Source organism: Podarcis vaucheri (genome assembly GCF_965113315.1).
Source record: "Podarcis vaucheri genome assembly, chromosome: 7".
Lineage (NCBI taxonomy): Eukaryota > Metazoa > Chordata > Lepidosauria > Squamata > Lacertidae > Podarcis > Podarcis vaucheri.
The window spans coordinates 54,610,994-54,637,580 of record NC_138765.1 but is presented as its reverse complement, the minus strand read 5'-3'; the positions used below and the strand labels follow the sequence as shown (position 1 = coordinate 54,637,580).

The 26,587-nt window shown below is 46.2% G+C and overlaps 1 protein-coding gene across 4 annotated transcripts in view; it reads right to left on the bottom strand.

Moving 5' to 3' along the window:
• The window catches only part of GSE1 (Gse1 coiled-coil protein), a 427,626-nt gene that overhangs the window by 236,764 nt on the left and 164,275 nt on the right, over nucleotides 1-26,587 (bottom strand). For 3 of the 4 annotated variants that reach the window (XM_082232842.1, XM_082232838.1, XM_082232836.1), the window contains exon 2: nucleotides 23,241-23,400. Coding sequence is in view for 3 of the 4 variants with exons in the window: in XM_082232838.1 (XP_082088964.1) it covers nucleotides 23,241-23,400 (160 nt within the window). In the remaining variant the exon portion in view is untranslated. Of the gene's footprint in view, nucleotides 1-17,166; nucleotides 17,277-23,240; nucleotides 23,401-26,587 lie in introns of those variants that run through there. The other variant, XM_082232839.1, reaches the window with a different exon arrangement.

The following is a 26,587-nucleotide window of genomic DNA, read 5'->3' as shown; positions in this document are numbered from 1 at the left end:
GTGAGGCCTTGTCACATCTACAGCATACATTATAAAGCACATGGCTCCCCCCCCCCAAAAAAAAGAACCCTGGGAACTGCAGTTAAGGAAGGATTTGCTGAACCAACAAACTGAACTGGAATACAAAAAAGGGAGGCGTGAGGAGGTCCGGGAAACAAGCTATTGAAAAATAAGTAATGGAAAGATTGAGTTGTTTTTAATTATTTTTATTTTGTATTTTTCTTTTTTTCTTTTTATTCTGTAATATTTTGAAAATCTTAATAAATATCTTATTAAAAAAAAAGGAACTGCAGTTAAGAATGCTGGGAATAGTAGCTCCCAGGATTCTTTGGGGAAAGTGACATGCTTTAAGGGTATGATATAGATGTAACCTTAGCTTTGGGGTTTGAATCACAATGGAGAGGAAGCAGCAAGAGTCCAGAATGAGAACCTGTAAAGCCCAAAGCTATGCCCACAAAGTGCACTTGTGCCCGCCTGCCTGCCTGTTCTCCACCTGTAAACTGAAAATAGCAATGTCTCTCACACAGCTGTGGCGTAAATGAAAGCAATGCACTAGATGCAAGTAATACAAAAGAACAGCACTGTTTGAGGTACATATTCTTAAAGCATGAATGCCTCTGCTTTTGCTAGAGGAAACACCAAAGTTGCTCGTCCTCATGGGACTCGGCTTGAGACCAACATCAAGACTCTTGACTTCCTCAGGAGGTTGTGGACTTTCCTTCATTGGAAGTTTTTAAGCAGAGGCTTGATGGCCATCTGTTTTGGATGCTTTAGTTGAGATTCCTGCACTGCAGGGGGTTGGACTGGATGGCCCTTGGGGTCCCTTCCAACTCTACAACTCTATGATTCTATCAGATGGCAGAGAAAACAAGTTCAAAAATCACTCGTCCAGAAGATCTGCCTCTTGCTTGTTTGTTTTTTGGAGCCACTGCTGGGGCCATTATGTAGGGAGCCGGAGTCTTGGAAGGCTAGAAATGAAGGAGGGACAGGGAGGGGTGTGCTTGGGAGATTAGCAAGAGAGCTGTGTGGGCGGCTGCAAAGGCACAGACAAATAAAAAAGAAAGATTGTGCCCATACAAGGTCACAGGACTTGAAAAAGAGATAAGAACATGGGGAAGGAGAAGGGCAAAGGAGACAGAGACAGCAGAAAGGGCCACAAGAGAAAGCAGCTTGTTGTAGGTTGAATGTTTAACAATAGCACAGGAGCTCCAGTCCAGTCCCCAATGTTCTGGGTCAGGACTGGTCATTTCCCTTTGATTTAAGGGACCAGCTGGGAGGCTGAATGAACTCAACCCCTTTGCTAAATAGAAAAGCAAAGAAAAATCCAGAACTGCAGGTACCCGTGCAGGCCACAATGGCTCAGATGACAGACCAAAATCCTGTTGCTAAGCAGCCCTGGCAAAACCAAATCAAGCTGTCAGTCTTGGGGGTTTGAAGATTAGGAAAGAAGAGTCTATATGGAATAGGGGGAGAATGGAACTCCAACCCAAACCAATGAACTGGAGGAGCAACGTCAAAGGAACCCTTTCTGCTCACTTAAGAATGGAGTTGAAGCCGCCAAACAGAGGAACTCCCCAATGCAAGGCAGTTCAAAGGCATCCAGACTTTAGCTTATCTCTGTGGCACTTCTCTCTGAGCATGTCAAGAGTGCTGAGTATGAACAGGGGAAGACCAGTTTCAAATTCCTGCTTTACCATGTGGCCTCACTGGGAATATGCCTGCAAGCCACACAATTATTCCCATATTAAAGAGCTTCATAAAGCTGGTATAGTTGTAGACCCTAAAAATAGGGCTACAAATATTTAAAACAAATAAATATTAAAACAACCTAACAATCTTTTCTAAGACCCAAGATGCTGACTTGAGTAGTACAGAAATTTGTCAGGGAGTTAACAAAGCAAATGCTGCACAGAGCAAATGTTTTGTATGCAGAAAGTCCAAGGGATAATCCCTGACATCTCCAGTAAAAAACTTCCCCTGATCTGCCACTCCCAGAACACTATGGGAAGTTTGGCCATGATGCAAGAGATTTCAGCGCTCATCAGGAAACCCTCTGACCTCCCTTTCAGGCCTCAGAAAGTGGGAAGTCCTTCCAAGGTGATTAGGATTAGTGTACAGTGGTACCTTGGGTTAAGTACTTAATTCGTTCTGGAGTTCCGTTCTTAACCTGAAACTGTTCTTAACCGGAGGTACCACTTTAGCTAATGGGGCCTCCCACTGCCGCTGCGCCGCCGCCACACGATTTCTGTTCTCATCCCGAAGCAAAGTTATTAACCTGAGGTACTATTTCTGGGTTAGCGGAGTCTGTAACCTGAAGCGTCTGTAACCCGAGGTACCACTGTATTCTGTTATTTACTATATGTCTCTTCATTTGCTAGACTGGGCACCTGCTTTGCAGGCAGGAGCTCTCAGGTTCAATTCCGGGCATCTTAAGTTAAAAGGGCCAGGTAGGAGGTGGGGCAGAGCAGGGGGGCGGGCACTGTGCAAGACCCTGCAGAGTTGCTGCCAGTCAGAGAAGGCAAAACCTAGTCTTAACAGGGGATAAGACAACTTTCAGTGTGCAGAAGATGAGGAAGCCACGGGTGGAAGAGGAAGTGGCTCATGCATCAGGTAGCATATCTTTGCATCTAATCCTTCCCCCTCCAACCTTCCCAAGTAGCAATGAATGGCTTTCTAGACCAGACACACATCTTGCAGTAGTCCTGGGCAGAGTGAGAGATCTGCTGGGGTAAGGACGGCTGCCTCTTGCTGCAGCATGCTAGAGGGGATGGCATACATATGCCAATAACCTCCAGACCCAAGCTCAAAGGATGTGCTGGGATCTTGCAATAACAGGCCCCAAGGCACTTTCCTCTTTCTCTTATCCACATTATGGCTGGTGCACAAGCTACACTTGCTGTCAACCATAGCTGCAGCCCTGTGGCAAGTGATTCATGCTTTGGTTGTAACGTAGGCAGCAGCTCATAACATAAACCAATGTCACTGCATAAAGAATCTCCATGCCCCTGCTTGATATACCTGGCAACCACTGCTGGGTATCGCATCAGGGTGGTGGCCACAAATACACTATATATTTAAAGCACTCCTACGCCACTTTCATAGTCATGGCTTCCCCACATACGAATCCTGGGAACTGAAGTTTGTTAGCAGTGCTAGGTACTGCTGAGTGAAGGGCATGACTTTTAAAGTATTAAGAGTGCTTGAAAGTAAAGGTGTGGGAAAGTAAAGGTTGCTTTACCACCATGTCATGGAGCACTCATCCCACAGAGACTGTAGTCAGCAAACTCCCCACAGTGAGTGTTAAATGCGCACCAGGTCTGAGTCACAAGTAAAACATGAATTTCTCTCATCTAGCCACACACACACACACACACACACACACACACACACGGGAAGGGGACCACCCCACAACTAGGTGATTCCCTCCTCTAGAAACCTGCTGAGGGGCCCATAGTTTATTAGTGGAGCCCCCAGCATCTCCAGGTAAAAAAGATCATCTCCTGACTAAAAATTAAAGACCTTTGTCAGAGATCCTGGAGAATCACTGTCACTCAGTGTAGGCAACCAATGGTGGTGCCATTCAACATAAGGAAACATAATGGTTTAGAATATCTTCTTGGAGTTGTTTAAAATCCTTCTGTTTGGGACTGTTCTTTTCTCAAGCATCTTGTGATCAGAAGAATAAAAACTACCTCTGGAGGCCTGTTTATCATGACTCAACAGACCTTTGGGAGACGTAGATTTTTTGTGCATTGTTTTAAAAAAGCCCATTAGCCTGGCTGCCATCACCATGTCTTGTGGCAGTGAATTCCGTATGTTCCATTGTGTGAAAACTGTGTGAAAAGGGAACTTGCATCTAGCAGTCAAAATTTCACTGGCAATCCCCGAGACCATTGTAGTCTTCTGAAACTCAGACTAAACAGTCTTTTTAAAAAGAAAAACATTTAAATTAAGAACCAGCCTCTCGCCTTTGATCAGCCACAAGAAGAGTATTTCCATCCAAGGACTGCACATCTGGAATCCACAACATGGCAAGGGATCCTGAGCTTCCTCTCTCAGAGGCTCCATGGGCTGTCCACAGGGCCCTGCCAACCTTCCAGAGCCACACCAGCACAGCAAAAGGACATGGGATCCAACAGAGGTTAGACTTGTCCTCCTTCCAAGCCCTGATTAACACACCTCATCTGTGATCCTTTCCTAAAAAAAACACAAACTATCCCACCCTTACCTGCCTCCAACCTAGGAGAGTCCCAAGGCACACACCCCCTCCCTGCAGCAGGATCGCACCAGTGCTAAGAGGCTGTGTCGAAGCACTAAAGAGGATTTACTGTGAAATGAAAGGGGCTTTAGAGGCAATAACTTTCCCGCCTCTTGACTTAAATGGATTGTGAACTTCAAAAAGGATAGACAGAGGGGGAGGGGGAGAGAGAGAAGCTAATGAGTGTCAGGAGAGCAGCTAGTGGAGTGAATGGCAGGTCAAATGGCATTCTCAGAGGGAAAACCCCCATGGGATAGCAATAGGGTATTCTGGATAACATGGGTGGGAAGGGGCATTTGTGGTGCAGTGGTCAACACAGACTTGTGATCTTTTGAAGGAATATTCTGAAACAGTTCATTTTCCCAATAACAGTGCACTGGTGGTAAATTCATGACCACCCCTACATCATTCTGTTCTGCAATGGGTCCGCAATGTTATCACATTATTACTGTCTGGAGATATACTATAACAGCACACAAGGGTGTGGGGCAGCAACAAAGCAAATCCAGAACATATGCAGTATGAGAAGTTATAAAATTTCAGCAGGAAGCTACGGAACATTCACCGACTAGAAGCAAAGCAACATGTTCATCCCAAAACTTTTGCAGGCATAAACAATATGGATAGTGGGATTGCATATACCATAACTGCCCCAACAGCATCACGAGTGCACAATAGAAAAGATGTCTGAAAGGGTCCAGGAGAAGAAGCTGCCGAGACAGCAGGTGAAGAGAGATAGCTATGGCCCAGGAGGCCCCTCTTCTCTGAGGATGTCTTAAAAGGCAGACATTCTTACTGACTCCAAAGCAGCCAGGCATGTTGGTTTCTTTTTCCCACAAGAGTGCCACAACATTGCCACCAGAGAGGCAGGATGAGAAGGGGCAAACTTGTGGGTGAGGTGGTGAGGTTACAGCACAGGCTGAGCCACTGCCCTTTTCATACTCTGCTGGACACAGACAGCCACCAAGGGGATGTGTTGCTTTGAGGTTGCTCCTGTGGTTACAACAGGTCACACATACTTCTCAAGCAGAACTCCCAAACAGGTTAAATTTCCTCTTCTTTTCACACGCACACTCTCAAAGCAAAAAAAAAATTATTTGAATGCAAAGACAAAAGACAAAGAAGACAGGGTGCAACTGTGCACCCCTCTTGGATGTGCAAGGCCCGAGATCTGGTCCATTCCTGTTAGGATCCTTTTCAGGGCATGGACTGTGATCAGTGCAAGTGAACTGTGAAGCAATGCCCAGTTACATTTCCTCAGTGTATCTCCACCTACCCATCCTTGCTCAGAGAATTGACAAACTGACAGAGTCAATATGTTTTCATCCGGCCTTGCAGGTGGGAGGCTTTTAAACTGGAGAGGCAAGGGAACCAAATCTGGGACCTTCTCCCTGAGCCAGGGGGCCTTTCCTTTTTTGGGGTTGTGAAGGAATCTCCTCCCAGCTCAAAAGAGCAACCAATCCTGAAAGAGGATTGACTGACTGACTGACTAATTGATTTATTCAATTTATATCCTCCACCATGGAACCCAAGTTAGAGTATATAGGGTGGTTCCCAAGTAGTCCTATCCAGGCACTACCCAGACCTGCTTCGCGTCAGCACGGTTATGGTGCAGTGTGCCTTCAGACTCCCACCCCTGACCTCCTTATTCAGCATGGAGCTTGGTTCACTTACCCAAGCTGCCTCCCACTTATGTCTTCTGGAAAGAGATACAACTCTCCATGGCTTCAATCATGCAAGCTCTGATAAGTGTGGGAATATGGGGGGGGTGAGGGACAGAAGGCGAGCCTGCCTTACAGTAGGGATTGGGGACCCTTGTCGCAGGTTATATCCAAATGTTGTTGGATCCTCAGCCCCCTTGCCACCTTAAAAGCAGGCCTTGTATTTCAGTCCCATTCCTGTTTTCCTAAGTCATCTCCTTCTCCTTCTCCTTCTTCCTTGCTATCTCTGAAAACAGACTCAGCCAGAGGGGCTCTTGGGCTCCCATTAACACATAGTCAGAAGGGAGGGGGGCTGGGGGAAATGGTGAGGAGGTGGGAAACCCATCTTCTGGCCATTGAGAGATTAACAACACAGCCTCCTCTCCCTTCCCCTGTTTCTGGGCTGCCATCCAGCTTCAGAGCCGGAGAACAGAGAGCGCAGATTGGGAGTTAGAGAGACATTGCCTCCCACAGCTCTGGGAAGGGAACAGCTCCTGGGAAGGGTGGGGGGAGAAAGCAGGGAAATTGTGGGGGGAGAGATCATGTGTCCTACCAATACAGAGAAAGACCTGGGCCTTGCGTCAGAGGGATGACTTGGGAGCTGCTGCAAGGAAGCAACCTCCAGAGATCTGGGCACTCAAGCAGCAAGGGAGACAGACAGGACTGTGAGCAACAGGCCAGTGGACCACAACAAGTACCCAAGAAACAGTCACAGGCTCAGACCCTTCTTCCACCATCTGTGACATTGTGTCATTTGGGGAGGGTTTATTTTCTATTTATCACATGCATTTTGTCCTGCCTTTCTTCAATCACAGAATGCAAGGTGGCTTAGGTGGGGTTTCCAGTTGATCTTCCAGCCAGGCCAACTGACCAGCCCCAGCTCTGCTTAGTCTCTGGGACCATGCGTTTTGTCCACAGGCAGGGAAGGGCATACCAACAATGCCATCAGAAACAATGACTTTTACACAGGTCATGAAGTGGGTATGGGAGCCCTCAACTATCCAAGAGGGTTAATATTTTATTGAGGCAAACATCTATTTGGAAGCACACTCTTATCTCAGTCCACTAGTTCTCACTGCCTTTTGTGGCACCTTAAAGACTAGCACAAGTCTTACGGCACAAGCTCCAATGGACTATAATCCACTTATTCAAATCTTTAAGGTGTTGTCCTAGGCTAGCCAGTGTATGCCTGTGTATGCGTATATGTAAATGCCCATACACACAAAAGGAAAGGCCATAACTCAGTGGGACAGCATCAGCTTTGCATGCCGACAGTCCCAGATTCAATCGCCAATGGCATCTCCAGATAGGGCTGGGAATCCCCCTGCCCTGCCAGTTAGTGTAGACCAGGCTTCCTCAACCACAGCCCTCCAGATGTTTTGGGACTACAATTTCCATCATCCCTGACCACTGGTCCTGCTAGCTAGGGATCATAGGAGTTGTAGGCCAAAAACATCTGGAGGGCAGAGGTTGAGGAAGCATGGTGTAGACAGTCCTGAGCTAGATGGAACAAGGGTCTGACTTGGGTATATGGCACCTTCCTTTGTTCCTCTGTGCTGGAAACACAAAGAGTGGGGCAAAATAGCCAAGAAATGCAAAAATGACAATCTATGACTATTCACTGCAAACCTCAACTGTATATAAGAAAAGCTTATTGTAGTTTTATTTAATTCCACAATATACACAGCTGTAAAGGTAAAGGTAGGTTATATTAGTCGTAGTAGCAAATAACTGTAACAGCAGCATAAACATAGTAACCATTCACAAAAGCTTTAATTGGTGATGACATGTCAATTATGAAGGAAGGGTTTGTATCCAGCCATTGTGGCCCAGACCTTACGTTTTCTGGAGGAGAATTGCTGTTTCTACCTTCAGCTGTGGACCTATGCTGGGGATACCAACTGGATCAAGCCTTACTTCCGAAGCTCAGAATGAAATGCAAGGAGACAACAGGGACCACTGAGTCATCAAGAGCCATGCAACTTAATCACCATTTTGGCAAACAGCCCCCATGTCTGGAGATGACAATGTGAAGGAGCACCCACCCACCCCCAAAAGCTGCTAGAATCAAACCCACAGAGTATCTGGGTGGAAGCCCTAGCTTAGCCATGGACTTACTGAATGGTCTCAATCAAAAATCTCTCTGCCTCCACCTCTGTTCTTCCATCTGCAAAGCAGGCATAATTCCAAGCCAGTTTAACAGGGGTAGGGGGAACGGACTGTGATGCCAAACACTCTGCAAGTTAGAACTCCTATCAAGTTTGCTGGCCAACACAATCTTGGCTCTGGGTCTTCACTCCCCTCCCCGCCCTCAGCCTCCTAGGGCTACAAAAAAAAACACAAATAAATAAAATTCCCAGGACTGCTGTACTTGGAAAGGAACTACTCTGTTCCTCCGCCTGAGCACAGCACACACTCTTCCTCCTCCTGGCTCCCCACAACCTGTAACCTTGCAAGGGCCTTGGTATGTCAGGAAGCGATAAAACGGTCTTTCCTCGGAGCTGCATGTCACAGCCCAGCCTCCTTCGCCTCCACCTACACAAGAGACAGCAGATTCTTGGCCTCTTGCCAAAGCCACTGTCTCCACTGCAATTCTGTCTGCCTTAGAGCCAGCATGCGCGTGCGTGCGCACACACACAGCTTAGGGAAGAAGCGGCCACACACATACAGTGGCAGAAATAAATGCCCACATGAATTCACAGCCTGCCCCTTCTCTCTTTCACACATCCCAATGCTAATACACTTACAGTTACATGGTGACTTAACAGCTTGGCCTGCCCAACCCCACATACATGACCTGTGTGTGAGAACGTGCACACATACACAAATAGCCTCAGAATCAAGAAACATGTGAAGATGCCTTATACAAAGTGTCTTTTACCAACAGCAACTGGTACAACAGCTACAACTGTTCCTGGACTGGGGAAGCTTAGCCACAGTAGTTTATATGTTGGTTACTTCAAGAATGGATTACTGCAATGCACTCTTATGCGGGGCTTCCCTTGCTCTTGATCTAGAAGCTGCAGTTAGTGCAGAATACTGCAGCAGGATAGTTGACAGGAGTGAAACCTTATCAGCATATATATAACACCTGTGCTCAGTGATCTGCATGGGCTGCCAATTTGCTACTGGGCCAAGTTCTATTGGAATATATAGCCCTTAACAACTTGTGACCAGTTTGTGAGATCGCCTTATCTCATATAAGATGTGAAATGACGTGCACACCAGAGTTATCACCAGGTTACAATAAAAAATAACTTGTGAGGTTTACAGCTACTTTAGGTGGGAAGTTGGTTTGTTTGGATTCATCTGAGGAGATTGTGCTGGTATAATCTCTTAAGGGGCAGATGGAGGGAAAGGGTGTGGAGGTTGAACCAGGCAGCTGGATTGTGCCAGCTAGATATTTCATCGGGTTGATTTCAGGGGCTAGACAGTTAATTGGCAAATGCAAGGGATAGGGGTATCTGAGAAGCAGCATATAGCAGGAACTGGCAAGTGTACACAGGAGAAGGATCAAGCCGTCCTGGACAAAAGAAGAACAAGAGAAGCCCTGATTCGCTGGCAGAAGACTGCAGACAGAATGCCCAGGCCTGAAGCTGGCCTTGCACATGGAGCGTATATAGGGCTCCCAGCCAATTAGAAGGCTGGGCTGGGAGCCAATCAGGGCCTGAGAAGTCCGTGATGCAACAAACAAACATAGGGAAGGTTCTCAAGCCTTTTCTGATGCCCAAGTGGCAAGCAGCTGTACCTTGGGAACTGAAGGGTGGTGGGTTCTATTCCCAAGGGGAGCCAGGTTCTTACAGCCTTTCTGAAATCCCACAAGAACACTCATACATAAGCACCTTTTATTCCTTTATCTCTGCCCACCCCAACTGTGTGTTTTTAAACAATATATTTTAAGAGATATATAAATAAATTTATTATTATTATTATTATTATTATTATTATTATTATTATTATTAGAGAGGGTTGGAAAATGTCAGCCCAACCTGCCCAAACCACTTTCCAATTCACATATACCATCTATTAATTTAGCCCTATCATTAGGAATAGGAGAATCTGCTTATAAAGGGTCCATCTAACTTGGTACTGTCTACACTTCCCTGCAGCAGCTCTCCAGAGTTTCAGACAGACCAGGTGCACTCAGTTGGGCCCCACATGGGGCGTCTGATGTGTGTGCATGACATCACACAGGCCAAGCCTGCCAGGACGCTCTGGCGATCACGGGGGGTGGGGGTGGGGAGGGCGGAGGGTGAAAATCACCCTCCAAGCCTCCCACCCCACGACCCATCAACTGCCCAGAGGCAGCAGGTGATGGTGGCCCCCTCAATATTGGGGGGCTCCACCCCATGCCTCAAAATATTGAGGGGGCTGAAGCCCCTTGTACCTCATATACCCTGCATCCCTCCTGGAGACACTTCCAGTCCTACCAGAAGGTGACTTAAGTTGAACCTGGGACCTTCTGCTTACAAAGCAGGTACTCTAAGTTATACCTGTTCTCCAAAGATGCCACGCTCTGATGCCATCATTGGTTTGGCCTAATCTTAGCCTCATCTCCCACAAGCTGTACCTGCCAGGCTTAGTCCCAAGGGAAAGATGACGGGTACTGTTAAAAGCATTTTTGTTTAGACAAGTCTACCTGGATATGTAGAATGCTGACGTGCTTTAATCTGTTCTTAGTTTATTACTGATTTTATTTTTTAATGTTTTAAATTGTTTATTTTGCTTATTTTTCCCTTTTACTCATTTTGTTGTTTGTGATTGTTGCTGTTTTCAATCACGAGGTATATCAATAAAATAAACAAACCTGGGAAACATGGAAGGGGAAGAAGGTTCCTAGTTCTCTGATTTCCAGTAGCAGAGGCATCCTTGGAATGGTTCTGAACCAGTCCCAAACAACCTGGTATCAATGGACGATTAACATAACCACACATGTGCACACACAAAGGAGGACATGTTCTGCATGTCTCTGTGGGCTGCTTCATATTACTGGCTTTTCCCGGCATTCATCACCCTCCCACAAAAGGTAATGTGTGAATGTAATGATACTGCGTTGGCAAATGCACAATTCAGACAGGCACTTTTGCCAGGGAACCATAGCTGGCTGCAGCTCCCATACTGTGGACTACCTGGACTTGCCTCTGTGTAATGTGATATGTTAGCATAGAAGGGTTTTCTTTACGGGGAGGGGGAATAGTTGGAACAACAACACCTCACCCATCTGACTGGGTTGCCCCAGCTACTGTGGGCAGCTTCCAACAAATACAAAAGCATAATAAAGCATCCAACATTTAAAACTTCCCTATACAGGGCTTCCCCATGCAACTGTCCTCATTCCTTATTATTGGCCCTGCTGGCTGGGGCTGATGAGCGTGGGAGTCCAACAGTATCTGGAGGGCCACAGCTTCCCTACCTCTGTGTTTAGTGATTTGAAATTGTTAACTGCCTAGAAGACACATTTGATTGAGCAGTAATTTTAGAAATCCGTTAAAAAATTGCTCAGTGTATGTAAACCTTTTGTACAGTGTAGGCCATTTTTTATTATGATTTATGATTATTTAATACTTAATGTATTAAAAATATCTGAGCAGTATACAAAAAACTGAAGCAACAGCAGACAACTTAAACAAAATATTACAAAAAACAAAGTTACATATATAAATGTTACATTAATACAAAGTTACATATAATTTCATTTTCCTTCAGATGTTTGCACGCTCTCTCTCTCTCTCACACACACACACGCACACATTTAAAACTGGCCAGCTGTGAACTTCAGACCCTTGCTTTACAAAGAAAAGGCACTGAGGATGCCAGAGGTCCTTAACACTATAACTCCTAGTGCCAGCTTCCTTTAACCTTTGCAGACACACACTGTTCCCTTGCTAATGTGTACTGTCTGGCTCTGCCTCTGCTGCTGGCACAGGTGATATGCCAAGGTGTTCCTCTCTGCCCAAGGAATTGCAAGGCAGGAGTGTTAGAGGCACTGTGGCATCAAGTTCTGTTGTCCCCAAGGTCAACACTATTACATCTCCTTGCTGAGTCACAGGCAGTGCTTTCAAATTTGATCCAGGACATAGCAATGGAAACTGCCATGAACAACTTCACCAACCAAACCCTTCAGCAAGGATGAAATGAGAAACAGGAAAGCATGGAGCAAGTGACATTAACAACTGACTGGCACTTCCTAAATGCCATACAACAGGAAAAACACATCAGGTTAAAGTAAGTGTCTTTTAAGGATCAATTTAGGCATTTTTACGCAGGGATGGGAAACTCTTGAGGTATAGTTGGACTCCAACTCCCATCAGGCCACAGCCATCATGGCCAATGGTGATGGGAGGGATAGGTCATTGGCATCTATCTGTAGGGTCATGTATTCCCCATCCCTGCTTTTATGGAACAACTTAGGATGGTGTGGAATCATGTAGGTTTCTATGTTCCACATTACTGAGCAGAATGGCAAGGAGCAACATGTCAGGTGCATACACAGAAAAGTAGGTTAAAAGTGACTGAAATAATTTAGATTACTGGTAGCTAGTGACTGATAAAGACTATTGATAAGAACACATCTCATATAATTTCTATTGCTCTCTCTCTCTCTCTTTTTACATATTTCCAAAATGCTTTCATTTGTTTTAAGAGAGGATACCACCGGGTTTCTCAAGAATGCAAAGGCCAAGCCTGTAAATGTGGGGGTATGGCAGTGGTGGGAGAAGAAAGCCTGACCCAGGACTGGCAGTACCAAAGAGGTGTGTTTCAACAGCCAGGGTGAAATGCAGAGAAGCTGGATAAGATAACCTTGAAAGCAAGAGCAAATCAGGATACAAGGCCTTCAACATTATGCATATCAGGAGCACAATGACCCAAACTTCACTCTCAACCAATATCCGTTGTTCTACCAGCTCCACAGTTGCAGAGATACCACCAGTTTTAGACAACAGTAAACATCACTCTCTGTTGCACTGGAAGGTGAATCAAGACACAGCTATCTATCTATCTATCTATCTGAAGTCACCCAGCCACAAGCAAAGCAGTCTGGATTCCCAGTCTCATCCCACTAGATTTGGATCTGTTCTAAGTACACAGGAGTCATCAGGTTGATCTCCAGAGCCAAGCTCTATCAACACAGCAGAGCTCCTTTCTGTAGCAATCACCTCTATTTGACTTAGATAAGTTATAAAATGGAGCGGAGGCTGAAAGGAGCAAATAATTAAGTCCTGGCCCTTCTAATTATCTCTCCCAGGCAAGCCAGTGAAAACAGAGACAGCGTGCACTTCAAAGCAAGAGCCAGCGATCCGAAACAAGAGGAAGCGAGGAAGCTAATAGCCCCAACGCTGCTTCCAAACAAGTCCCATTGTCAGGGAGGCTGGAGATTCTCCCTTTCTGCCTCAGTCTTTGTCCTTTCCCATTAGAAGCCGGTTTTATTTATTTATTCACAGTATTCAAATGCCACCCAGTAACAAAGTTCTCTGAGCGGCTTTACAACAACAATAAAAACATTTAACAAGCAATTATAAACTCATGGGGGGGGCACAAATGTAAAACAGCATAAAAACTCCAGCAGCAAAGAATAAAAATCAATGGATTTAAAAGGCCTGGTAGAATAAAAAAGGTATTCACTTAGCACTGGAAACAGTACAAAGGAGGCTCCTGGCAAGCCTCTTTGGGAAGAGCATTACACAAGCTGGGTGCCACCACTGAAAAGATCCCCTTCCTGGTAACCACTTCTGCATCTCATTTGGGGATGAGAGGCAAAGGAAAAGAACCACTGAGGATGGTTTTAAGGTCCAGGGCGATACTTCTGACCCCAAGCTGCCATGGTCTTTAAAGGTCTGGAAACAGACTAGAAGCCAGTGCAGATGACAAAACACTGCTGTAATATCAAATGGTCCCATTCCAGTTAACAACCCTGCCACTCTGCTTTGGAGTAATATGCATTTCTGGACCTTTACAATGCATTGCAGTATGCATGTGTCACTGAAGACTGCCTCTTTCTTAATGTCAATAAATAAATAAAGTTGTTTGGGGGGGGCAAGATGATTTCATCACAGGACTTTGGCCTCCTAGGTGCATTACTACCTGTCTTTGCTCTTGCTCATTTTCCATGTTATTTTTGGCCAGGCAAAGTATATCCCCCCCCCACACACATGGGTCTATGAGGACACACCCTGGGCTGCCCCCTCCAGGAGAGGTCCAGAGGGTGACAACACAAGAACAGGCCTTTTATATGATGGCTCCCCAGTTTGTGGAATACTCTTCCCAGGGACGCTAGCCCAGTGCCTTTACTACATATCTTCAGGCGCCAGGCAAAAACATTCCTCTATAACCAGGCCTTTGGCCTTTAACTATCTGTGTGGGCTTTTAGAAGGGGATGGGATGTTCTTAATGTATTTCTCTTTCCTCTTGGTTTTAATGAATCTCAGTGATATTTGAAGACACATTCAAGTCACACACACCTGGAGGGAAAGTACTGCATTCTTCTATTGCTTACCCCAATCCTGTACAATGTCTTGCTCTGAAAGCTAACTACAATTCACCAGTCGTGTGGTGGCCAACCAGGGGCTCAAAAACCTAAGAATCAGAGGCCTATCTGGTTCAGCATTCTATTCTATCTGTGGCCAACCAGATGCCCCAAAGGGAAGTCCACAGGCAGGACCTGAGTACCATAGCGCTCTCCCTGGTTGTGCAGCTGACCCAAGACCACACAACAAGGATGTTGCCCAGCAACTGACAGACCATGGCACATGGTTGGTGATATCCATCAGGCTTGGTAGGTTATAAATTGTGCTGTCTGGATTGTCCATGCAATGGCACCAAGTCCTTCTCTTGCTGTTTTGAAACATGCTGTGAATTTTGCTCGTTTGTTCTTTTTAAAATTAAGTCTTATTGTCTCTATGCTGGCTCTTAGGTTCCGTTTTAAAACTTTTTATATGCTGAAGTACTTTATGATGTTCCTTTTGAATTGGTTTTATTGCTTACATTGTAAACCGCCTTAGAAATGCATTGGTTTTTAAAGAGGGGGCGGGTACAGGAATCAAAACAAACACTCTCCCAGCATCGTTGTCTCAACTTTGCAAGTATACTCCTCAACTACTTTACATGTGTAAGGTGTACTTAACAGAGTTTACCCCTTTCTTAGATATTAAGCAGCAAATTCAGAAGCATTTCTCAGAATCTGAGCTGCAAGAAAAGGTTATCTAGTCCAACACCCCGGTGATGCAAGGAATCCACTACTTCACCATCCTTGGCAGATGGCTATCCAGTCTCTACTTAAGAACTATTAACAAAGGAGAGTCTCCCATTTTCTGAGATAGTCTGCTCCACTGCAAAATAAGTTCATCCTAATCTTAATCCTTTTTCTTATGATTTGAACCCACTGGTTCAGGTCCTATGTCTGGAATAGAAGAAAAGAAATTCACCCCATCAATATGAAGCAGACCTTCAAATACTTGTATGAATGGATCTGCTCACCTCTAATCTTTCTTTGGCATAAGAATCTATTTCTACTTCCCTCTCCAAGTCACAAAGACACACGTGGGCAAATCGGGGATGGGTGGGAGTTCAGTGTTAGAAGTGCAACAGCACGAGCATCCAAGCTGGTAGGTTGCATGCCTCCAGCCACTTCCCCAAATGCCCAAATTTCTGGGGGCTGCTACTGGTTCAGACATAACATTTCATGACTTTTAGAAGTCATCTGATATAAGCACAAACAGACCCAGAAGCAGTGTTAGAAATTAGCCAGGTGTGTTTTGCTTTCAAGCATGGGTCCAATTGCGACTACAAGATTTCTGGGCGCCAGGTTGGCAAGCATATTTTTAAAACCTGCCTTAATAAAAACTAATACAATTTCCACCAGGGGTGAGCTTTTCCTTCTCGCATACTGGGGCAAGTGAACTGTTGTAAGAGCAAGCTACAGTCAAGCAATGTAGTTGAGATCACAAAATCATAGAATTGTCGCATTGGAAGGGACCCCAAGGGTCATCTAGTCTAATCCCTTGGTGAACAGAGATTCTGTTGTGGTGACTGCAACCTATATTTAAGGTGCCATTTGGCACCTAGCTTATATATTTGAGTTTCTAACACTGCCCAAAAGCACTAGTTGAGAATGGGTGTCTTTGGCATTTTTCCCCACAAGAACACACTCAGCAAACAGCAAAGACACACTCAGCAAAGACTTTGCAAAAAAGTTGTTGCATGTTAAAAATCTATTCCCATTATGTGTGTGCACTTTAAATTTGTTATAACAAAATGGACACAAGTTGCTAATCAGCTTTTTTAACAAGGTAAGCCTTCTGTAATATTATGTGGCAGAATGTATCCTAGATTAACAGATATTGTAAAAGTTTGTTGAAAGTTAAGATCCCATGGGATGGGAGTTTGGTAGCAAACAGAATGGAGAAGCTAGGTAGGCTGGAAGAAACACATGCTCCAAGATGCAGTGTGCCAGTCTCTCTCTCATGGCCTCCTGAACGCAGGCTAATCCATGTGCCTAGATCTCATGCTGCTAACCTACCACAGCTGTCTCCAAACTTCCCAAAAATACATTCAACTGATTCTAGGACTCCTCAGGCTGAACCCAACCAAGCCAAAAGGCTGTCCAATGGAACCTGCTTCAATTCCACTTTCCCCTAAGCCTGGAGAAAAGCTTAAAAAGAACACTTGTAGAGTGTGTTCCTGTCACCCCTGAGAAACCTCAACCATTCCTCACACTTTTGGTATCAATAAAAAGTGCATCCAGGTTAGAGGGGGAGATTTCAGCCCAAGGGCTTGGTCCAAACAAAGGTTTTCACCTTAAAAATCAGGGCTACTATCAACCAATAATACCACTCCACAAACCTTTTCCCTTTAAAACAACAACAACAACAACTATGATTCCTATTTGCCATTATTACACAGATATGGTTCTAAAATAGTTCACCTCTCTGAGCATGTACAGAGCTCCTTCTTTCGGCAGGGAGACAAGTCAGCCAACCACACACGCGGGGACTTGAGCCCCCGCCCCCTTCCTATTACAAGTTTCCTCCACCCACCCCCCTGTCCGAAATCCACAGCAGTCCAGACAGCCAGCAACAAGCTGAACTTCCCGCGGAGGGAGGAAGCCGTGGCGGCGGCGGCCAGCAGCAGGAGCCTCCTCCTCGCGCGCCTCCCTCGCCCCAACTCCACGGTGATGGGCGCAGGAAGGAGACGGAGAAGCGCGGCACTCACCGATGATGGGCGGGCGGCCGCTCCAGCGGGGGCTCCTGTCCTCCATGGGGACAGCCGGCGGGGGACGACAGGATCAGCAGAAGCGGCGGCGGCGGCGGCGGCAAGACCCTCGCGAGGCACTGCGGTCATCCAGCCGCCGGAGGCGAGGCGGCCGGCCAGGGAAACTTTTTTCCCCGGGTGCGGCGGGAGTGCGCGCGGCGGGGGGGGGGCGGGGAGAGGCAACTTCTCAGCAGAGGAGCGCCGGGCTCAGCCGCTCGCTTGCTCCGGCTCCGTGTGTGCGTGTGTGTGTGTGTCTCTCCCCGCCTCACTTCCTGCTTCTGGTGCTTCTCTTTCCCCGCCCGCGGCTCCGCTCGGCCCAGCCCAGCTGGGCTACTCCTGTTCCAGGAGCTGCAGCCACCGAGTGACTCACCGGCTCCAACCGGGCGACGGCGACTCCGCTGGCCGAGCCCCCTCCCGGAAAAGGCCGCCGGGGGAGCACGTGCGGAGCGGGGGGAAGAGCGATCTTGCCTCTGGGGAGGAGGGGCTTAGGCGCCCACGGTGGCTCCCACCCGCCAGGAGGGATCCTCTCACCCCCGCCCCAAAGTCCTGGGCGTGTTTACTCCGAAGTAAAGCCCCAGCGAATGTCAGCGGGAGACTTGCTCCCAAGTCAACCTGCGCAGAAGTGTAGCTTTCCAACCCAATCCTGGGCATGACCAACTTGGAAACAACCCCACCAAGTCCAGCAGGACTTGTTCCCAAGCCAGACGAATGAGGGGGCGCTGGGATTAAAACTGGTATTCGATCCCCAGGTGGGAGCAGGAGGGAGACTTGTGGATACTGAAGGATGAGGAGAATAAACGCATCCTCCTCCTTTTTCTTCTTCCTCATTTAATTAGCATTTTTAAGAGCTGTGGCCTCCATTTCTCTACCCCGCAAGGAAGTAGGAGGTTGAAGGCTGGGGATGTGGAGAACAAATAGGAGAGAGACCTGAGAGATTAAATTCTCCATCAGCCTTTGGCAACCTGGGGCTGATAGTAGTCTCAATCAGATGGAGGGCACCAATCACAGTAGATGTCCCACCACTAACTCTGCCTGCCTAAAGATAGGCCCCTGTGACTTACATGGGGTGGGGGAAAGGAGTATTCTGGATACAGCTGGCCAGATGGGGTTTGGAACTGCTGCAGGCTGAGAGGAGGCAGGCTGAGTTTCAGCCAGTGAAGATTTTAGTCCGTGACCCCCAAACAATCCAAGAAAGTCCACCATGCAAGGGCCATGCAGCTCATTTGGGCGGCAAAGACGTCTTGGAGCCTTTAACAATTTCTGTGCTTTTTATGCTCTATTCTGAATGGTTGTAATTTGCCTTGGGTGCTACTTGGAAGAGGTTTTCGACATTTAAACAAATGCCTGATCCCAGGACTTGAGGAAGCACAAAAGGCCAAAATGGCAGGGGCCTTCCCCTTGCTGCTGAGCCTACAGAGATAAGCAGACCTGGGGAAGGGGGAGGGGGACATGGCTGCTCTGGAAAGCTTTGCATGATGATTTACTCAGTCCGCTGACCAGCCATCTGCTGGAGAAACAGAAAACCACATGGCCGCCTGTAACTGATGTTTTTGTGCCTCCAAGGTAAGAGGGGATCCCCATGAGGAGCAGGCAAATAATGCAGGAACATTCTGCAGCATCTTGACACAAAACCCTTTCAGACTATCTAGTGTCCTCTCTAGCTCTTGCAGAGTTGCACTTGGGGAACAAAACCAGTCACCCAAGCTCACCAGGAGATAGGAAGGGCATAGGAAGAGCCTGGCTGCTGGATTAGGCCAATGGCCCATCTAGTCCAGCATCCTGTACTCACTCACAGTGGCCAGCAAGATGCCCATACATGAGTGAAACAGCATTTCCCACTTGTGATTCCCAGCAAGTGGTATTCAAAGGCATGATGCCTTCCAGCAGTAGAGGTAGAACATAGTCATAACCATCACAAATGCCAAGCTGTGCACTGAAGGAAGCTTGATCAATCTCTCTCACACACACACCCCACACACCCTATCAAACAACAGTATGGTTTAGGCTTCAAAAAATGGACATAATATGCTTCAGGATGAAACTTCCATTTATTCACAAATTACACCTTTAAGATGTCACAAGGCTCTTTGTTGTTTTTGCTACAACAGACTAAGAAGGCTACCCTCCTGGGAATATAGATTCTCTTTCTCCCTCTCTCCCAAATCATCTAATTAAACCAGTACTAAAACAATTGTTTTAGGGACGTGGGTGGCACTGTGGGTTAAACCACTGAGCCTAGGACTTGCCTATCAGAAGGTCAGTGGTTCGAATCCCTGCGACGGAGTGAGCTCCCATTGCTCAGTCCCTGCTCCTGCCAACCTAGCAGTTCAAAAGCACGTCAAAGTGCAAGTATATAAATAGGTACCGCTCCGACGGGAAGGTAAATGGCATTTCCATGCACTGCTCTGATTTGCCAGAAGCAGCTTAGTCATGCTGGCCACATGACCCAGAAGCTGTACGCCGGCTCCCTCGGCCAATAAAGCGAGATGAGCGCCGCAACCCCAGTCGGCCACGACTGGACCTAATGGTCAGGGGTCCCTTTACCTTAAAACAATTGTTACATTCTTGGCCCACAAAATGGACAAGAGGTTTGTTCCCTGCTATCAGTTCAGGGAGAATCCAAGGAAATAATGGTGTGCTTTTTAAACAGGTAATGGGTGTTTTCCATGGTATTATTAATGTCTCATATTTTCAGTGTATATAGATAATGTTCTCTTTTTGCAGTAATGATTAAAAACCAGAAGGGAAAGGAGGTGGGGAATGTCAGAGGACAAGCACAGCAGAATCAATGGCTATGTTCTACCTCCACTTTTGGAGATGGCATGCCTCTGAATACACACTTTTATTTATTTTTATTAACTTTCTATACCACCCTTCATCAGATGGCACAGGGCAGTTTACAATAAAAACATAAAAATACTTGACATAGTAAGAAACAAAAACAATACCCCACCCCCAGTTTAAAAGGCCATAGACTGTTTAATTAGCCAAAGGCCTGGCACCTGAAGATAAAGTTTCTGTAAAAAGTCCTGCTTGTAGGCATCCCATAGGCACCTGACTAGCCACTGTGAGAACAGGATGCTGGGCAAGATGGTCTATTAGCCTGATTCCGCCTCCTGCCTCTTCTTATGTTGTTACGCTGTAATAAACTTTCCTCGGGACACTTGTTGACCTCCCAGCTCTGCACTGCTGCCAGGATGTGCTCCCCAGTGGCTTTCTCGCTCTCTCTTCCTATCCTTGCTTGAACTAGACCACCCAGTTCTGACTGCACGCTCTGCAAGCACCCTCCCTTGCCATTTTTTGTTTGTGTGTGTGTAATATGTGAAATTGAAAGGAACAAATGTGCTTATCGGCAATTCTCACATGGTACAAAAGCAGACTTTTATCTTCCTACCTTCACTAATCTAGAGCAAGTTTATGTCTGTAATTTCTCCCCCTTAATTTTCTGAGTTGAATGCATTTGTGGTATTAGTATACAGTGGTACCTCAGGTTACAAACACTTCAGGTTACAAACTCCGCTAACCCGGAAGTAGTACCTCGGATTGAGAACTTTGGCCCAGGATGAGAACAGAAATTGTGCACCGGCGGTGCGGTGGTAGCACCTGAGGTTAAGAACGGACCTCAGAACGAATTAAGTTCGTAACCCAAGGTACCACTGTAAATATATTAACCAATTGTGAACAGTATGTTTTATATAGAAAATGCATTCATGTGCACAGTCCTTACGCACACTAGACCCAGTGTTTATCATACACATATGCACAAGAAATACAGCACATAGTTTGTAAGTTATTAACACTCCCAAATAAAACTGTCACTCCAAATTTCATATGTTCATACAGTACTAAACATTTTGAGTTGTAGCCAATGTTAGTTCTAGCAAGAGTAGAGTAGACCTATTGAAATTAATGAGCATGAGTAGCTTAAGTCCATTGCTTTCAATCAGTTGGCTGAGTAGAACTTAACTGAACACCTCCCTTTCTGCACACGGCAATAAGCTAGCTCCCACATTTCACACTTGCATTCCTTCTCTGGAGGAATATGTGTCAGGATGAGCCATGTGAGTTGCTGGAGAAAGGAGGGGGTTGCAGACCTCCCATGGCACAGCCAACCTCCGTGCTTAACCTTGTCTCACCCGCCTGCAATTGGCAGGGCTTTGAGATCTCCTCCCTCCTTGAGTGCCAGCCAAGATCCTGACCAGGAACACAAAGGCCTTGCCTTGAGGAGTCGGTGCACGAAATACAGCAGGCATCTAACATGCCATTACTCAGTGTGTCTGCCAAGCGACTCTGGTAATTAACACAGGCAACTTCACATGGCCCGTTCCACGCCACAGCTCCTGCTCCCAGCTGGCTGGCAGTAAATAGCTCACAAATTACCAAAGACCCTCCCTGACCCCTTATTCTGGAAAGACACCACCAGGTGGCTCTAGAAGGAAGCAGAAGGAACTCTACAAGCTTTTCCTATATGGTGTTCTCTTATAGGAAGTGCAGCAGGGAGCTAATAAATCCTTTGCTAAATTACAGCAATTGTAGTGTGTGAACACATGGCCCTGCTCTCCCCGTGCTCTTTCCAAAGGTCAGAGGCCTCAGCTGTGGCCAATCAGGACTGCCTCACAGTCACTCACTTCCCAGACTCCCTGCCGCACTGACACCAATACTCCACAGCTTGCTGAACTGGAGGGCTGCCCAAGCCATTTTGGGAAGGGCCATAGCTCAGTGGTAGAGCATTTGATTTGCATGCAGAAGGTCCCAAGTTTAATACCCAGTAGCATCTCCAGGCTGGGCTGCAAATGTCCCCCATCTGAAACTCTGGAAAGCCTCTGCCAGTCAGTGTAGTAGACAATACTGAGTTAGAAGAGTCAATGGCCTGGTTCAGCATAAGGCATCTTCCTGTGTTCCTTGAGGGCTAGCTTCTTCCTCCTGCAATTTTTCATAACAGCAGGTGGAGGAGGAAGCCAGTGCCTCATCCAAGCAGGAGCTCTACACTCTCAGCATAGAACAGGCCCGGAAGGTGGGGTGCAAAGCATGTTTCTGTGTGTAAGAGAGAGTGAAAGAAACGCCTCCTCTAGGAATGCTGCAGTTCCTGACCAGGGAGGATGTTAAATTCCCTGGAGATGGCACTCAGCCAGACCTAGCTTTGGGATAGCAAAGGCTCAGGAGTGGCCTCCTTTGACCTATCAGCAAGTCACTGCTTGGAAAGGAAGAGAGAAAGATATATTTTACATGCAGACTGGGACATCTGGGTTTGGTCTCAGCAACTGGAACTTCATCCAACAGCACCCCACCCCCAAAGCCCTGGCAGGAATTGCACAGGAGCTCAAAAATTTCCCTTAAGGAGAGCCTTACTAAGAAGCTACAGTGGACACTCGGGTTGTGAATGTGATCCATGCAGGATGCACGTTCGCAACCCACAGCATTCGCAACCCGCGTCTGCGCACACACGGGTTGCAATTCAGCGCTTCTGCGCATGCGCGACCGCCAAAACCCCGAAGTAACCCATTCCAGTACTTCCAGGTTTTGGTGGTCCATAACCTGAAAAGAAGCAACCTGAAGCGGATGTAACCCGAAGTATGACTGTATTGTGTTCCTTACAACTAGGAGAACCACTGTCAAAGCAGGCTGCTGGTGAATGCTCTTGAATGCTAGCTGGAGCTCTGCTTCAGGTCACATTGAAAAGTCAGCTGGAAAAGTGTGTGTGTGTGTGTGTGTGTAGATAGATAGATAGATGATAGAAAGATACACTTAATGAAAGCCAAACTGAAGAACACATTATCTGGCTCTCAAACTTGAGATTAGCCTGTATTAAGACTACTCAAAGACCCACTGCTGCTAGGTTTGCATCACTTATTGTGGGCTGAAATCTCATTACTCTCATAGATAAGAAGATCTTCTGAACAGAACCCCATTGCTACACACACCCGACATTGAGTTCTACCTTGTGCCACTCCTCACTTATCCACATGTATGAATGGATTTATTGGACACACACAAACAAGCACACTCCCAACTGAAACAAGGAATGCAGTGCTTACTTGTAGCTGTTTGAGCTGCACCCTCCACATCCAAACCAGCCCTGTAATCCTGAGCAGCTCCGTTCCCCACAGCTGTGCTTTCCACGGGGCCCGATGGGCGTTGGGCAGCCTCACTGGCAACTAGTTTCAGAGCAGGTGCCTCTAGAGGAAAAGCAGATGCCTGGAATAAAAGGAGAAGAAAAGACATGAGGGACCCTTCCAGGCAGTACAGAAAATCAGCTCTGAAAACAAGTCCTACCATATACACATGGACTGGTGGGGGTCAGCACACAATATTTCCAAGACAGAAGGTAAATAAGGGCCCTTCCAGGCATTCTTTCTATGGTGCATTCATGATTTGTGCTCATAATGGTTTTGGGGCAGTCACAGGCAATCCCACTTTCAATGCTGTGTAAGTCCTGCAACGTCCTGCTGAAATCCTGTAACTTTTCACAACATACATTTTCTTTATTTATGGAAAGTATTTATATACTGCTGTATATCATTAAAAGAATCTATAATTAAAGCATGTAAAAAAATTAAATCACAGATTATTAAGTATTATGGAAAGAGGAAAACATTTTCAGCAGGCGTTTAAAGGTTGAAACAGAAGGCACCTGCTGAATCTATACTAGCAGATCATTCAACAGGACTAGGCTGATCACACTAAAGGCTCCATTTCATGTTGATGTCAAATGGGCCTCCCCAATTCAGGAGTCAAATGTGTTTCATTCCCCCCCCCCCCGCTTTTGCTGTGCTATATATAGTCTAATGTGCCCCTTCAGATACCAACAATTCAGCAACATTGGGGAAACACTACAGAACAACTTACAAAGTGGAATGATAATGTGGACATGACTGTATAAATCCACCACACTATTATTGCATAAACGACATGTTGCAGAATACACCCACACATAAAAACACCACTCTGGAGGGGCCCTTTGTTTTTGCTTGTGCTTGCATGTGCCAGCTGAGAAGGAACAGCACACTGGTTCTGAGCCAGTTCTACCATGAGCAGGAGTTTGCTGTCCACGGGCCTCCAGGTTTTCCCTGTCAGGACCTAGGACAGTCTTCTTCTGCATGGTGGCCTTGAGAGGTTTTGGACTGCAACTTCCTTCAGTTCTAGTTAGCATTCCCTAATGGATAACAGAACAGAATCATAGAATTGTAGAGTTGGAAGGGACCACAAGGGTCATATAGTCCAACCCCCTGCAATGCAGGAATCTTTTACCCAATGTGGGACTTGAACCCACAACCCTGAGATTAAGAGTAGGATAATGAATGGTCTGGTGCCAGTTGGAACTGAAAACATGTGAAGGGCACTAGGTTGGGGAAGACTCAGCTAAATGATGAATGCTTGGGAGGGAATGATCTGAGGAAAAGGGTAGGAACCAAAGCACATATCTTAACCAACAAGCTAAAAATGTGCAAGACATTGCATGTTCTTAGGCAGTATCTGCATCTGCCAAACCCATCAGACTAACTTATGCACAACCAATTGTGAGGTACTGTCTGTAGCACAAAACATTTGCACTGCATCAGCAGCAACCTAAGCACCCCAAAGCAGTAAACAGTGAGACTGTTCTCTGAGCAGCTCATTGCAAAATGAGCTTGCTTCTCTGCTTGCCTATGAACACCTTCTTTACAATAAGGTAGCACAGCTGCATGCAAAATTTGCAATCTGTGCTAGTGATGGGATAGTAAAAATGGGCTGCTTGACACAAAAGCAACATTTGAGCTTGGAATGGGAAGAGGCAAAGTCTGAGTGGCCTGAGCAAAAATAATGTGAACTGGTTCTCAGTGTGGAATTCTTCTGTACAGCACTGTTCTTGACTGAATATATTATTATGGTTGGTTTACTAATAAAGCTGGATTAGTGATGTCTGAAGGTGCACAACCTGTCCTGTGACTCTCACTCCACTTTAGACTGTCTGAAGCCAGTATGGTCTTGGGGCACAGCCAACTTGTCAGCAAAACAACCCAGTCCTGTCCTGTGTGGCTTTGCAGATGGAAGAAAGCGGGTGTTGCAGCCCAGGCTGAAGTGAGAGCAACAAAGAGGTGCAACCTGCTCCAGCCAGTCCTTGTTCCACCTTCCTTCAAAGTCAGCTTGAGTCTAAATAGTGACATCCTTTTACTTCCGCCCCCCCTCACACCCAATAAGATTGGCTCTGTGTGTGCTACAATTCTGCACAAGCATGAATCATGTGGTACAGTAGTACCTCGAGTTACAAACGCTTCAGGCTACAAACTCTGCTAACCTGGAACAGTTACTTCGAGTTGAGAACTTTGCCCCAGGATGAGAACAGAAATTGTGTGCCGGTGGCGCAGTGGCAGCAAGAGGCCCCATTAGTGAAAGCACGCCTCTAGTTGAGAACAGTTTCAGGTTAAGAATGGACTTCCAGAACAAATTAAGTTCATAACTAGAGGTACCACTGTACCGTGGTACCTCAGGTTACATACGCTTCAGGTTACATACACTTCAGGTTACAGACTCCGCTAACCCAGAAATAGTGCTTCAGGTTAAGAACTTTGCTTCAGGATACGAACATAAATCGTGCTCCGGCGGCGCAGCGGGAGGTCCCATTAGCTAAAGTGGTATCTCAGGTTAAGAACAGTTTCACGTTAAGAACAGACCTCCAGAAGGAATTAAGTACTTATCCCGAGGTACCACTGTTCTGGGCAAAAAAATCAACTGTGTAACATTTTCAGCTTTCTAGCCTTTATGTTTGCAAAGAAAGGCTTCAAAGTTTGCCCTTACCATTGCCTCATATCTGTCTGAAGCACATTAAATTATACAGATTAATTTACTACATATAGTATTCAGAAATTCTTAATAAACACTGCAGAAAATAAATAACACAAAACAGATACAGTACATTGTGCACATGTACTTAATTAGCACAACTTGCGCCCAGTGTAAATTTGTTTCTTTCATGTTTTTCATGCTTTTTTGTAGGTGCAGAATCTAGATATTACTAATTTTAAAAAGGATGTGTACTGCTGTGCGAAAGTCCTGATTTCAGGCTTTCCACAAGTTAGCCACTTTGAGAAAAAGAATACTAGACTACATGGGCCTCTAGCTTTATCCAACAGAGTTCTTCTGTAAATTTTTATTTTTAGTATCATCATCATTATTGTCATTATGAGTACATAGTGCTCTGACGTCCAGCAGAGGGTGTACCCCCCAAAAAAAACCCTCTTAAGTTCCAACACCTCACATTCTAAAATTAACTGCTCCAACCACAACAGCATAGTAGAGAGAACACCCCCACAAATGTACAAATGAGCCTTTCATGTAGAGGACAGAGGATCTGAAACCCAAGACGGGTGGACAGGGGATACGCCCCTGAAATGTGAGCCACACA